The sequence below is a fragment of the Pholis gunnellus genome, assembly GCF_910591455.1.
Source record: "Pholis gunnellus genome assembly, chromosome: 4".
Lineage (NCBI taxonomy): Eukaryota > Metazoa > Chordata > Actinopteri > Perciformes > Pholidae > Pholis > Pholis gunnellus.
This window is the reverse complement of record NC_136530.1, coordinates 10,773,603-10,789,885: the sequence shown is the minus strand read 5'-3', so window position 1 is coordinate 10,789,885 and position 16,283 is coordinate 10,773,603. Positions and strand designations below refer to the sequence as shown.

The window sequence follows — 16,283 nt, the reverse complement described above, 5'->3', positions numbered from 1 at the left end:
CCCCTGCTGTGATGAGAGCTGCATTTTCTTTACACATCAGCATGGAATATTCTAGGAGATATTTTACATTTTTGAAGACAAATACTGATGCAGCATATGGAGACATCTTCCCAGGATAGATATATTGATCTCTTTTTCATTGGCTGAATTGATTACTGGAGGTAAAACCCTATGGGGGTCCTTTAAGATAAGGTCATTAACGCCCTGCCATACGGGCGGGCAGAAACTAAGCCATTCAGCTCGCTCATGTATTAATACAGACTTCTAATGTGTGGCTAATTTCATGTGAAATGATCTTCTGGACATTTTTCATCATGCCAGACACACGAGTGAGTAGTCCACAGAGCTCACAAGGTTTATCCTTTTTTTTTTTTATTTGATTATTTTTAAATCATGACTTCTTTTGAAAAAGAGCACATGGATTTGTTAAATATCTTGTGGTGCAATGATTCAGGAAACTCATGAAATGACTTGCAGAACTTAATCAAATCAATTTAATTTCGAGTCTATATAATCTTTATGCAAGTGCAAGAATGTGAAAAATATGTTTGTCCAGTGGTATCTTCTGATGGAGTGAGCCTGAGGCCGAATGTGGTCGGTAAAGTGTTATTGAAAACATATTCACGTGTCTAATACTTTATAAGTGAGTTAACACTTTCCTCTCTTAAGTAGAGATATGTATCGTTAGGATTTTATGGATACTAGTATTATTATCAATACTGCTTATCGGTTCGGTTCCTTATTGACACTCTTATTGGTTCTTTTTGATTGTTTTGTGAGAAAAAAAAGACAATTAATTAAAAAAGAATCAACATTGCTTTATTATCATATGTTAACAAATAGTCTTTTGTGAACGGCAACGGCAGACATTTTTTAATAACTCACTATTGTTGACTATACTATTTCAGTGACAACATCAAATGTAAATTTAAGAACATTCCTACAGGGAGGAGTATATTTGGAGTTGAGAGCCTTGGTCATCTCCCCACAGTAAAGAAACAATTATTGTTACGGTGTGTTGGCTGGAGTGGTAGTGGACTAGCAGCTGCAAAATAATTTAGAACACTAACTTATAACAACACAGCTGCTCCCCTTATTAAGAACTATGTATCAAACAACTCAATATACACTGACAGACTTATTAGTTGTTACCTAAATCCCTTTTGAGTCCACTGTTGAGAAGGGGTGCAGGCCTTTAACAATAAACTGGATCACAGCCCTATGACACTCGTTCACCCTCTCCTGTGTCATCGTCCCTCTAGCTGCTGGCGTAAAGGGACTTGGGCTGGGACCAGTGGTGGTGGTGGGGGGGGGGGGGGGGGGGGGGGGGGGTCATTCATTAGCCCATTCTCATGAGCAAACTCATGGACGGACGGCTGCTAAACAAACAGTAGAAAACTGTGCATTTCTGCACATTTATGTTCCGCTTGTTGGCCTAGTATATTTGATGAACTGCTGCTATTACCTCGCTTACATTTGAGGATGTTATTGCATTTGTGACAATAACAGTTTTCAGAAGAATCTTTTTTTTTCTCTCTGCCATGACGTGTGTCTCACGCTGTACTGAGCCGGAGTCGGTGTGAAGCACGACACCGCCCCTCGTGCAAAGAAACAAGAGGGAGGAGGTTTGCAACACTGCTTTTTCTCACTCGGTAACTTCTGAAGTACCGATAACAGAACCCGTTAACTCCAGAGCTTACCGATAATCCGGGTATTTACTACTGTCTCATCGGCTCCCGTTTAGAACCGGTAACGGGGGGGGCATCCCTACTCTTGAGTTAAGCAAACAGAATGTACATTAGCCTTCCATATTAGATTCAATTCTATAAGTAGACTACAATTATCATAACAAAACGGGCTCCCTCGCGTGGCTCAAAGGTGTACTGCAGACACAAATGTAAAATAAAAGACAATGGAAGGAATTCAGCAAATGTATTTGCAGACCTTAAAATAATCTCCTGCGACCCACCTGCGGGTCCCGACCCAGTCTCTGGAAATGACTGCTATATGTGACCGAGGTCTGAAATATCAGTCACCTTCACGGGGCGCAGCTGCTGCGATGCGGCCGCCAGAGCGAATCGCAGCGCCTCTAAAATGTCCAAACCAAACAAATCGGCCTGCTGATGTAAACAAGTAATTCCCTTATCTTACCATTGCATCTCGCCAGGTGTCTAGAGATAAGGGGAGTCTGTTGGTTAGTGGGTGGAAACTATTTCATAACTGTTTCAAAGAAAAACAATGAATCGTTTATTGCATCTATCCTTAAATACAACTTAATTGCAGGAGCTGAGACAGTCTCCCTGTCTCCATGACACTGTATATTTACTTGAATATATTATACATCTATCTCCCTCCTTCTGCCATGAATCTATCCAACCACATCTATTTCTTGCTCCACCCCATCCCCCTTCATCTGCAACATACCTACCAGTCCTCTCTCGTCCTCAGTCCATCACCTATTGATCCTGTCCACTCTTCCTCGTTTCCCCTCTCAATTCAGCCATCCACCCATTCATTAGCATAGGCCTGTGAGAGGTGAAGTGAACTCACCTAATGGGGTTATGTGTCTCCAGGAAATGCTTGGCTCGGGTTTCCCACTGGCTGTACAGATGAGCGACACGTTGCTGCCCTCGTTTACCGTGATGTCAGAGGAAATGTCATATATCTTGGGAGGAACTAGGAAAAGAGAAAAAACAATACAGACACAAAATTAGCATTTCAAATCGGCAACCCCGGGCTCATTCACCAACAATCACCTGCCTGTGGTATTACATTTGACAGTAAGGTATGGTGGATGTCTCACCCGGTGAGCACTGTTTTGTGCAAGGAGGTACAGTGCATGCTACACTTAAATGACCCCTCACTTTGGGTAACATCACACCAGGCACCTTGTATTCAGACCCTGTGATTCAGTTTGACATTGCCATCTTGTAAAATATTCTCCGTTGGGGTGTTTTAACCCACCTTGTTAACATACATAAGGACTGCCGACTGGGGTCCCCGAGGACCCCAAGAATACACCACTGTAAGAAACAACCATCAAAGCGCAATGTTAACTTAGTTCTTCCCAAAGGATTACAAGTCATGTAATGTAATTCCATCTGAGGAAATAAATGTTACAGTTAATTAGCATATTGCAATAATTGTATGTGTATTGTGAATTATCTCTGTCTCCTTCAAAACGACCCCTCTGATAGTGTGTGATGTACTTTTGAATCACATTTGATCTATCTATTCATTTTTTACCAATTAGCACTGCATGGGCTACGTTTGGGTGCTGTTGACTGAGGCCACAATACATTGGTATTTAAAATGATGATTTAAAAAGCAATAATTAAAACACAAAATAGAAAACAATGACATGAAGTCATTAGGAACAAGCTGAATGTCATACAGTCATGAACAATTGGAACGATAGAATAAAGCACCTGTGAGATTGAGACCAATGAGAAGCACACCCAAGGTAAATTATAGACTATGGATTTAAATTGGGCTCTGCTGGTTGCTAACTTGTCAGCCGACATAGCTTGATAGCAAACGTTAGCGATGGCAGTAAAGCTGGGCGTCTTGTCTGCTCACGGGGCCTTTGGGCGTGATTCATTTGTGTTTTCTAGTTACACACGTAAAGATATCATGAGCAATGTTTAACATTTTCGTGACAGAGCTTGGCAGTCAAGTTACTTCCACCCACAAAGGCTTCGATTTCTCAAACCGTTATTCACAAGAACAAAACCAGACCGGTTTGAATCCCTCACGTGGGCAGTGATTCATAGGTCTGGTAGCAGGCTTCACTTTAGGCGGTGTGAAAAGCTGTGCATCATAAATCCACCAAGTCCTTTTTAAAAGCATATTTCCGAAAAAGAAAAGTGAAGTTCCTTTTCTACTGGGGGCAGCTCATCAACAGTCCCTGCTGGACATCACTTACAAACATAATTGACAAGTTTCTGAGCACTTAAATCCTCTTGAAGATTGGACATTAAAAGCTTCGGTATTTAGACTGCCCCCGAACACACGCAGGCTCACATGCAGCCACCCACAAAGGCATTTAAAACACATTTAACTGAGCACACATTCAGGCACATGGGTGTACGTGCACACACATGCAGGCTTATAAGACACTATTTTAATCTGCAAGATTTGAATCTCTGAGGAAGCGTTTCTGCACTGGACTGTGCTATACTGTAATGGCTTCTCAGTCGTCTGGGGGCTTCCAACCATTCCACCCCTCTGATCCCTCCTGATGCCCGCTAAAAAAAAAAAGGCGAACAAAAGAAAAGTTGATTCAACAATTTCCAGAGTTCCTCTTAAGACCCGCCAACACTTTTTTTTGGAGTCACGTGTTCTCTTTTGTCACTGAGCCCTGTCCAGTTTAGATGCAGACACCCTCCTCTTCACTCTTATTATAAGCAACAATACAGAGGCTGTGGCTAAGAACATTACAGCCTGAATAATGACGACATCCACCATATGCTTTTTACTGATATAGGTTCACTTGTCTACCCGCCAAAAAATATTGTACAAGAGTGTTAAAATAAATAAATAAACTAGACTGAAAATAGTGATCTGTGGTGTGGACCCTAATTTGTATATAAGGAGCAAGTAGCCTCCACTTAAATAAACGATGGCGCATCATTGAAAGCATCAACACTCATATAACTGGAACCTTTACAGCTATGACTCACAAACGGTAGCAGCATATAGCCTGTTTGGACCCAACCACACACAGGCACAGCCCTCAATGACATGAGGGACAATCACTGGCGTTTTCTGTTTTGCGGGGGGGGGGTGGGAGGGGGCGATAGGCGTCATTTTCGATCAACAGATCTGGATCTAAATGAGATGAAAGTGGCGGACCTTCAGTGGGAGAGGACCGGAGGCGATGTTGAATCTAGGTTATTGCTTGTCAGACTGCTGTGTTTACTTGCTGTAGGACCCCACTGTTGACATGTCTCCTCAGTGTCTGATAGCACAAAATTGAAAATGTTGGGGTTGTCTACTGATCCTATCTCTCCCAGGCAGGGACTGAGAGGTTTTCAACGGTTCAGATGAAGAGCCCTCAGTTTTTCAGCTCAAAGCTACTGTAGCTCAGTTGCTTAACTGTATGACACTGTTTGCTCCGGCAGAGAATAACAAAAAGTCTTGGAAACTGAATAAAAAATCAATAGAAGTCAGTCAAAGTTTAGACACGTGGGAATGTCTGTGAAGAACAGAACAGTCATTTATTCACCAGACAACAAGCCGTGCTTTTGTATCATGTCTTTAAAAACTGTTGTAGTTTGAGACCATCGAACATTTCAAACCTATGGCAACAAAAACTGCTTCACAAAGTGAGGGCGTGGTTACACTTTTAATCATCATCCCATCGTGCCGGGACGCATTAGTCTGCATGCTCCGAGATCAGATCTTGCTCGCATTGGGATCGGATCGGCCAGACCAAAGGTGGCCGAGGTGGCTCGGCTCGCGTCGAGTTCGGATCTCAGTGAGGTGTGGACAGCATGTGGGCAAAATCCGGAAAGAAATCATCAAATCTAGCCCCACCACATGGGAGGTATTCTCTCGAGCGAGAGCTTTGGGAAGAGAGGCGCTAAACTGGGGCTGGAGCACAGCTGAGACCTGGTGTCTGAGTTGGTTCAGTTACTACTGATGAAAACCTAAAATATCTTGTTTTTGCTGCTTCAAAACAAAAGCTTTTCGATAACAAAATAAAAAGGGGACTTTTATTAAGAAGAGTTTATAGGAAAATGTGTTTATCATCAAATTAGCAGAGCTTTGTCAGCGGCTATTGTTCAACAGAACAAGTCTAGTAATACTGCATGGAGGAGTAGCAAAAATAACAAAGAACTGAAATGTGTTCGTCGAACGTTTCACAGCTGCTCCTTTGACCACATAATGCATCTGATCACTATCCGATGTTGACGACTTGCATGTGTCCTAGATCTAAATGTACTGCTTCCTGTTCCATATGAAGAATGTATTATTATGTAGAGGGGATGGTGGATGAGTGCTCGGGGACCTTGGACACCGCTAATGCATAAGCAAAATAGGATCCTGCCATCTGTTGTCCCTCATTAAGAATAAAACAAACATCCTAAACAAGATCTTATATAAGCGAGAGTCTTGTTGCTAGGTTACAGTGCTGAGACATTGCAAGCATTGATGTTGCGGGGCCACAATATGGACGCTTGATATTTAGGGCTGAAGAGGTTTTTCTATTTGGCAAATAGACATTCCTAATGCGAAAATCAAGTTACCAAGTGGCTGCAGATTTCTTTATTTCTACCATTCTAGTGTTGGCCTCTTATTGATAAACGGTATTACTGTATTACTATTATAAGTGTTGATGTCACACACAAATTATTAATATCTATGTGTGGTTGTGTGTGTCAGTGGCGTGAATAGCATTGTTCCGTTCAGTTGACAAACAATGGCAATGTAAAAAGTCAACACAGCAGAAAAGACACAGTCTTAACCTTGTATTGAGGGCAATGACAGTGCCTGGGTTTAAAGTAGCTCTACCATTACCTTACTTTATTCACTTTCTGGTGGAGACTGATCAATACCAGGTGGAAACAGCTCGCCTGCTCTTGTCAATCGGTTACAAAATCTGCCTACCAGCACCTAAATCAGCACGTAGTATCTCAAGAGTAAGGGCTTCTACACTGGACTAGTCCTTGACTCTGAACAGCTGCCAGGTAACCAGCGAAGACTCCAGTAAGTAATAGTCTGGTACATAACCCCCCGTAGAACTACAAATTGTTTTTTACACTTTTTATACCGATTAAGCAAATTAAATATAACATGTTAAGTGATTTGAACAGGTTTTGGTAGATTTGTTACTGTTAGACAGAGCCAGGCTATCTGTTTCCCCCCGTTTCCAGTCTTTGTACTAAGCTAAGCTAATGGCTACTGGATGTCGCTTCATATATTTATTGGACAGATATGGGAGTGATATTTATCGTCTCATCTAATTCTCTGCCAGGAAGCTAATATGTGTATTTTCCACTATGTCAAACTTTTCTTAGTCCTTCGTTCCTTAGGTCCTTAGTTCAGAGTTTCCTTTAAATCAGGACCCAGTTTTTGGCAAACTGGGTCCCTCCTCGGTTACTGAGGAAGACTGTGGTCACGTCTGAGTAGGAAGTTATTCACGTGGATGTTAGTTCCTGCTGTAAAATGCCGTTTCGACACTGTTGAGGGCTTTCACGCTTGCCTATTTCTTGGTTACCACAATGCCTTGAAATCCTGAAAAGACCATAACCTTTTTTCGAGGTTGCATCTCTCTGAGTGCCACATTTTATCCTTGTTAAACCTCCTCCTACTATTGAAACATCAGAAACGGACGTAACTGTGCTGCCCCTCGTACAGCAGATCATTATAACCCAATCTCTCAACACCTAGACACACAGCTTGTTGTTTTATTTGGGTGCTAATTCAGTAACGATGCTATGATTGTCGTGTTTGCCCATTCCTCTCTAATTTTCCCTTCTCCAGCCCTGCGGGAGGTGCTGAGAGTGAGCTGCCACAGCCAATCTGGGCGGCGCCATCTTCCTCCTGGCAGACACCTCGAGTGAATAAATAAGCCTATAATGACGCCACCTTGAATTACCGAAATGCTTACAGCTGCACTATTAAAATGCAGGGGTTTTCTTCTGAGGCTGCAAAGTGGGATGCACACCTCTGGGCCCTTCTATGAATTCTGACAAGTCTCTCCAGAATGACTTCTGCTACCAAATTGCAGGACCCCATTACTGGCTAAAACTACTGCCATCCAGGTTCCCAATTAGAGCACAGAGGGGAAGCCCGGCCACTTGTTGTAATGGATGGCAGTCCGGGCGGCGAGGAGGTAGGCGAGTCAGAGAGAGCTGAGAGGGAGGGAGAGAAAAGGAGAGAAATTCCTCCTGCTTCAGTTTCTGTAATTCAAATCCTTAATTTGTCCACCGTCATCCTACACACAGGAATGGACGAAGGTGCTGTCACTGCCGCGAGCATCTCCTGTCCAAACACAATCCAATGTAATGGTCTTATTAAAATCAGATGCTTACTGATCTGTGGACTGATCATGTTTAATCAACAACATGAAGCACTTTGAAATTGGATTAGGGACAGATTTCAGTTTTAATTTTCAGCTTTGCTTGACACAGTGAACAAATCCTGAGGCGATCTTCGATTGGCTCCCTGCAATTCTAAACTCCAAAGCTTCCCAAAACCGCAGGTTGTTTGATATGACATTGATATCGATGGATCATACTATAAACCTGTAAAATATACATGTGTTTGCAGGGCGTAATATAAACCTCAGTAATGAGACAGTTCCTACACAGCTATTCCTAAAGGTTTTCAATTCCCTTTCCTCACTGCAGGCAGCGAGATAGAACCAACTTCCAGCCTGCTAATTAGTTGTCAGACAGGGAAACTAAACATAAACAGTGACAGATTATATTACTCAAAGGGATTACCTACCTTTGCAGTGTCATAAAGCAGGCACAGATCATTTGTAGTACTTAACTTTGGAAAAAGTTCATCCGAGTAGAAAGAGAAATCTGTCATTATTAGCAACAAAAACACAAAACCATGGCCCTCCAATTTAGCAATTTTTAGTGTAAAGATGGCTGACTTTGTCCCTGAGGCTTAGCCAGATGACTTATATGAATCTTTCAAAAATCTTCAATAGAGAGACACAGATACCGATGCGGACATCGGGTATCTGTCCGATACTTTGCTCACGTACTCATACTTGTAATCACACAACTACTCCAATACAACCACACCCGGTACCACTTTGTGCACTGTTGTGTGTGCACATGCAGCCACTTTCTCAATAAGTCTCAGTGCATCAATTAGTTTAACTGTGAGGATGTCAGCTGTGTGTTTGCCTGGCACAGTCTGTCAGGGTTTCCCCCAGTGTATCGCAAGCCCGGCATAACATTAGCAAGAGTGTGGTCGTGAGAGAGAGTGTGCGTTTGTTTGTTTGTTTGTTTGTGAGTATGAAGTAAGCAGTCATCTTATAGTTGTGAATGTAATAGTTCAGTGTGTGTATAGTTTATGTGTCGATGAATAAATGCTACAAATCCTCAAGACCCACGCCAAGCTGCGATGTCTTGCTTGTCACCTGCTGATTAAAGTGAAGTGTGTTAGCCCCGAAGTTAGCGACAACGTTGTCCCGGGCTCAGTTCAGGTGGGCTGACCACCTCAGAGTTGAATGTTGAAATGTCAACAACAGCATCATGCTGTAAATTTAACTTGTTAGAAAGTGAGGAATGTCGGATGAAAATAAAGCATGTTTTCAAAGTTATTGTTAGCACTGTTATGTCTTATTTAGAACTTATAGAAAAAAATATATGTGGGCCTGATTATGAAGGAAAAGGATTTTTTGGATAAACATGCCAATGTGCCGGCAGTGTGTGCTTTCAAATGAAGAACATCCAGCAGTTGACTTCCAGCCCATGAACCTTGAAAGTCACTCTAGCTTTACCTCCAATATCACCTGCTGCTCTCTCATACCATTATTAAACATATCAATCTCAATCATTTCCAACAGAACAACACACACAACCATACGCCAATAATAAAAAGCAATAAAAATGTTCAGGAAAAAGAGATGTTTTCTTTTTCTTTCCATTTATTTGAGCCCAGCAGCAATAGAGGAGGTGGACTAAGTGCTGGAATGGCAGGGCCAAGACATAAAACCTCATCAGCCTTTATTGCTTGTCTGGTTTTGGCATCTCTTCATATTCTAAGATCTCCTTGTGGCTAAGATGTTGGGTAGATTAATAAAGAATTGAGATGTGAGGAGTTGCAGCAGACAGCAAACGGCGAAAGACACAAATAGATTCCCAGCAAGTGCACATTAGCTGATGAACATTATTCCATAATGGTATCATTATCTATGATGAATCCAGTGATTTACCCTATTAATGTACTGCAGGAATTCGCCAGAGGGTCCACTGATAGTGTGTGATAGCGTAGGAATGTATGATAACTGTATATCAGTTCCAACGGATCAGATTGGTGTTTTTGATATAACAATTTGTCTTATATAGTGCAATTGCAAAGTGTTGTGTTTAACATGGGATTCCTCTGTAATACGTTTTTCTTTTTTCATGTCGGTGGGACCTAGTTGGTATTGTTGTTGCTGCCTCTCCATAGGCGCACCTAACTGTATCAGTCTAAATGCACCTGGCATAAATTCTTACTGTTAAAATCTGCGCATTACTTTAGCTGTAACCCTGGAGTTGTAGTCTACTTTCGGTTTATGGCCCATTTTTATTTTGTTTTTGCTTCAAGGCAACATTCTTGTCTCCGACTGAAACAGAAATGACCCCAATGCTGTGGTAACAATAATGTACTGGTGAGGTGATGATAGCTTGGAGGAAGAAGAAAAAAAAGAAAAGGCATTGGACAATTCAACATCGAGCCTCCAAAATGTCCCCTGCAATGTACAGACGTTGTCAGAGTAATAGAGACCATTTTTCAGCCAACGTCATGTTTACGTCACGATGTTAGGTAGAGGCCAAACAAAGAAAAAGACTGGAGGCAGACACGAATCACATCAGAGTAGTGGCTAAAGTTACTAGACACTACTTTAACGGGGAGGAGAGCAGATGGAAGATCTGGAGACTAGCTCGCTAACAAGCTAGCTAGCTAACCAGCTAGCTGTCCGTTTTTCTGCCAGCAGCGTAGGGGTTGGCAAATATGGTCCCGCTGGTTAATGTTAACTTTCTCAAGTAACACTCGCGGCCCCATAAAGTGATTGACTGTACATATTGTGAAAAACTCTTATTATTTTTCAATCATTATAAAAAACAAGCCACCCAAACATGCTAGACAGTGTTACCCAACATGTGCAGTGAGTTATTTGGCCTCCAATTATGCAAAAATTATATCACCATGTCTACTAACAAAAAAAGGGGTCAGTCGTGAAACGGTTCTCCCCATGTCCAAGTTCTTGGTTATTTGGTGGAACAGCCTCTGTTGTCAGCTGTCTCATGTTGTATGTGTAAGTACTGGTCATGATAATTGTCTGTAAGTCATTTCATTTGCAGATAGTGAGTTGATCAGGCTGAACAGTAAGCGTGCTGGAAACAAGCTCCTTGCAGAAATCCAAGAAAACTATGAACACCCTTTCTGTTCAACTTGTAATTAACCATTAGTTTATGATAATATTCCTGTCATGACCTAATGGTGCAAAAATAACATGCTTCCGCAAATGTCACAACCAATACATATGATGAGTAATTGCCAATGAAGTTAACGATGCAGAAAGCGTGATTATGGAGAGCGTGTTACCAATTTCATGCACTTCTGGGGGATTCATGAATTAAGGGAAATCAATTGATGAAAATGAACTTTTCGAAATACCTTGTGAGAGGCAATTAATCTTCAATGGGCGAGCTGCACTGGGCATGTAATTCAAAGATAAGCTATCACCCACTCATTGAAATAGTTTCTAATTTATTCATGCTAATCAGTGTATTTCAGCCTCAGCATCTTGCTTATGATAAACAAAGTTCCCCAGCATGGGCCACTCTGCTTTTGCCTTCAAAGATGATCACTAGCTTTTTCAATTAGCTGCGAGGCAACAGAGTCTTTGATTAGCGCTGCCATACACAAGGCTCATTTCAAATAGTTTATCGTAAACCACTGAGACTGTCAGAGGGCAAGCTGCTTCCCAACAACCACATATCAGCCGGTGACCAAACGACCGTTGCTATTGGTGATCCTCCGTGCATCTCAGCTCTCAGCGTGTTTCTGTGTGTGTGTGTGTGTGTGTGTGTGTGTTTGTGGGTGTGTGTGAGCGAAATGGATGATCTGATGTGAGGACACAAAGCTCTGTCTCCATCTGTCAGTGAGCCTTGATACAGCGATAAAAGTCAAAGTTCAAACTTTAGAACCCGGGTTGTGATTAACGGGGAAAGAGCAGTTGGCAGCTAACAGACCAGTCATAGGGAAGCGACGCTTTAGATTAGACGTTATGGCTCTTTGCTCATCAAGTTGCCATAAAAAAGGCTTTTGGCGCCACTGTTAGTGTAGTCATTATCAAAATGAAGGGTCAAAATTCAAGATCAATTTCAACGGTCTAACCACACTAGATCAAGGACATTTTGTATCTACAGTATAACCTAATTAATCACTTGATGTATAAAATGATCATCCGTATATAATATTAACTTGCATTTGCATTTTCAGACATTGAAAACCTTTTTGTGGCACAGAAACTGTCAACTGCCGTACTTCTCAAAGTGTCCTTGATAGTTAAGTGTCTTTTAAAATATCACAGTTTGGGATTTGTCGAGGACCCGTTATCATCGGAGTAAAGTGCAATTCCCTGTCTTTTCTTTCATGCATTCGTAATAACAAAGCTATTACCTTGAAATATGTTTGTGTATCTCTGATTGTGTCATCAGGTAGGCTAAGATTTCAGGAAGAGCATGTGGGAAGTTTTGTGGCAAAAGGGTGTAAACACGTTCATTCATTGTTTGTCAAACTCTCTCTTCCTATCTCTCTCTCTGTCCTGATTTATTTCCCTCATTGGTGAGTCGTATATGTCCATGATGAATAGCACTGACTGCCAAACAATTCAAGGTTCAAGTGCTGAAGAGGATTAGTGATTCTCAGAGGGTGTGTGCAAGTATGTGTGCGGTATATGTGCACCTGTGCACACCCACAACTATCGACTGCTTTTCTTTTTCTTCCTGATCTGCCCCTCTGGGCTGGAGGGAGAAGATTTGGACGAAACAACATGAAGGAGATGCGGGGAAATTCATACCCACTGAGAGCTTTGGAAAGGCCAAAGTCATGACTATTCAATAAATTGCTCATTATTAAAAACCCTGAGCTTGTACTTTGCAGAATACAGATGTCCGTTCTTGCGGTTTGTTTTACGTTGTTACTCTAGACTGGAGCACTGATTGTCCAAATAATAATGTCTATACAGAACATCAGTGATCATTTTAAATGAGAAGCTCTCTTATCTGCTTTGCCTGGTTGTTGTGCCTTTGATGATACACCCTCTGACACTCTATAAATAAAGCGAGCCATTGGATTCTCTAACGAAGCGGGAGGGCTTCTGCTACTGCAGCCTAATACAGCCACAAGTCAAGGAAGCCCACTGATGGGGGAAATCTCTCGCTGCTCTTTAATTGCACTTTGGGCACCGGATGAAGTGGAGCAGCACCCCCACTGCTGGTGGTCAGTCCGCATTCAGGGTGATGTATGCAGCAGTGCTGTATAGGGCCAGGGAGCGCAGCCTGTGATATTTATCTGCCCAATTAAGGCCAGTGTATCCCTGAGACGCCTGCCAATGTGTCACCCCCAGCAAATCTGTTTCACAGCTATCGTGTCGATGAAGGTGCCATTGTATGATAAACATCGCAGAGAGGGCCGTGCTCGGATCCCAACAGCAGTGAGAGAACCTATTTCTCTGTTGTGATTTACACCTCTGAGGACCAACTGTTAAGCACCAGAAAAGCCACGGCCTAACGCCACTGGTGGGTGAAAACACTCACAGTGTGATTGTTTCATCTTCTATGGCGTATCCCAGAGTGGCCTGCATGTCCAGATTGCAATAAAAATGGTCTCGGAGAGTAAATACAGTGTATTAAATTGTCTCTGCATAACACACCGCCATTTACAAAAGAAGAGGGGCTCAAGAAAGCTTTCGCTCATGTCCACTCGCCTTCTCCTTCACACTTTACAGTTCAGATTTCAGCCGTCTGACTGAAAAGAGCATTATCAAGAGGAACACCTACTTAGATTAATATAGGCCTACAGGGAAAACAAGACATGTGTGCCGGCAATTAAGGCTTGCAGATAGTTTGAGGATAGACATCTTTTAAAAACCGTCATGACACTGAATCAGATACTGATGAAAGCAAGCAATCAGGGCTAATATCAGACTACGACTGCAACTAGTCATTATTTTCATTATTGGTTGATTGCTTTGGACAAAACAGGAATATATGCCACAACACAGTCTAAATTAAGTTTTACAGCCCAAAACCTAAATATATATAGTATATATATTTGCTGTTAATTAAACAGACTTTATTATTTTTTTTGATTATTTGGAATCAAAACAGAGGCTTGAGCCAGTGATATTTAGGCATTTAAGGTTAAACATAAGAACACCTGATTATCAATAGTTGCATGGAAGTAAGCGTGGTGTGTAGTGTCATCAGCCTGGTTCCAAATGTTTGCCCACGTCTCATATTACTACGATTACTGTGTTTGAGAAAATCAAACCGGCCTGGCTTTGAACTCACTGTCAAAAAAAAAAGAGACCGATCAGCACTTTGTAGATGGAAATTAGAACATGAACAATATGTCGGGCTGAATAATGACATAATAATACAATGGCAATCCAGTGTGATTATCAGGCTGGTGTGGTATGACTTTGTTGTTGCAATGATGGAAAAGATGCTGTGGAAATGAAAGTGCTGAATTTGAGACAGATTTGTATGCCTCTGGTCAGGTTTTATTTTATTTTCTACTATGTTATTCGACATCTGTGCGTGCTGACTCCTGTAATACAGCACGGCCCATCGGTGAATTTACTTGGCTTAGCATCACAATTTTAAAACCGCTGTGTTTCACTTAATATATACTGCAGTGGGTGACAACAGAGATGGACATGTCCTGCCCATTAATCTTGTGTTATCCATAAGCACAGGCATGTAGAGAGTAAGTTGGAAAAGGAAGTGTAATTAAAATGGGACAGTTTCCAAGAAATTTCCCAGGGAGCAAAGTCTTCATTTTTCTGCTTTGCACAAACCCCATTACTGCAATCTGAGGCTCATTTTGATGTACGACTGTAAACACGCATCTCAAAGTACAAAAGCATCACTCTGCAATTCACTGCGAGTAAAGTAGGTCCAAAACCATCATGCAGAGAGCAATCAAGCTTTCCATAATGGAGCCCTCTGAATCTGAGATGAAGAAAGCGCTGACATGTTGCGGGTTATGCTACGCGGGTTAAAGGAAATGTGGTCGAATAAACGTGCAGCAGTGAGAGTGTAAGAGTCTAGCTTTATGTTCGGCTGTGTTACCTGGAATACCCAAATACAAATGCCTTAGTTCCTCTCCACTCATGGTGCATCGACTCCCTCTCTGGAGAAGAGAGAAGTGAGAGCTGAGTGGCTGACCTTTGTCCTTACTCATTTTAATTAATCATGGCTAATATCCGCCATTTCCATGATGAGGACTCACATTAGTGCACCAACACACAATCACCTGCCCACAAGTGCATGAAGAAGCACACATGCAATGTGTGCACGCACCCGCAAACACATAATGGAGAAAAGAGATTTACAGGTCCTAAGACAGGGATTCACACACACACACACACACACACACACACACAACAATGATTAGTGGCTAACTAAATGCCAGGGGCCATAAAGGCAAATCTGTTCCTTTAGACACACTCATATTCCTCTCAACACTTTCCCTGCAATATTCATGGCAGGCCGCGTTGTTTTAACGCATTATTATTCCACCGAGACTCTTGATACACAGTTATTCCAGCTGGGGACAGTAACACCAATTCACGAGCCTCTTCTCACAGCACTTACAACACATACAGTCATTAGGTGCTATCGCTACAGCGTAGTCAGTGTGTGCTTTTCTTTACTTTGATACCAACCAAGTGTTCATTTTTACAAATACTACAGTAGATCGTTGAAAACTAGGAGAAACTCCATAACCTCAAAAATCATTATCTCATCATTAGTTTTTCACTAATATTTACAGTGAAAGGTTTTTAAATTGTAGCTGTAATGCAAGTTTAGGTATACGTTTCAATTGGAATTATTTCGACTGATATTGCAATTGTGTGATTTGTGTTTTGTGTTATCTTTATGAAGATCCATACAAAACAGAGTCTGACTTTCCAAGTCTGTAGAATATGAAGTGTAGTCCAGGACATCTTTACTTTTCACTGCAGCTGGATTCTCATGATCTCCGGAGAATCCATCTTCTCAGGCTTCATGTTCTGCGTTTCTGCCTGCTGAGCCAGAGCGCGGACCGATCATCGGCCTGTGAGGAGCTGCATTTTGTGTATATATATATTCACATTTAACCAATACGGCCCCCCCTGTGATTTGAAAACAGCACTAGGCTATATTTTGATAGAATGTAGTATAATCGTGCATCCCTACGAGGATAGAACGAAGGCATGGAGAATGTTGAGCTTTTAGTTTACAATTGGTCTTAAATATTGATGAAGTTCAAATGTTTAACGACTATAACATTTCTGGTATCCTCTCCACCCCGCTTTACTCTATGAGACA

The 16,283-nt window shown here is 41.8% G+C and overlaps 1 protein-coding gene across 1 annotated transcript in view; it reads right to left on the bottom strand.

Moving 5' to 3' along the window:
* Positions 1–16,283, bottom strand: part of negr1 (neuronal growth regulator 1) — a gene marked incomplete at both ends in the record, with an annotated part of 124,476 nt that overhangs the window by 64,028 nt on the left and 44,165 nt on the right. The window contains one exon of the mRNA XM_079158108.1: positions 2,551–2,676. Within this exon, the coding sequence (XP_079014234.1) occupies positions 2,551–2,676 (126 nt within the window). The remainder of the gene's footprint in view (positions 1–2,550; positions 2,677–16,283) is intronic.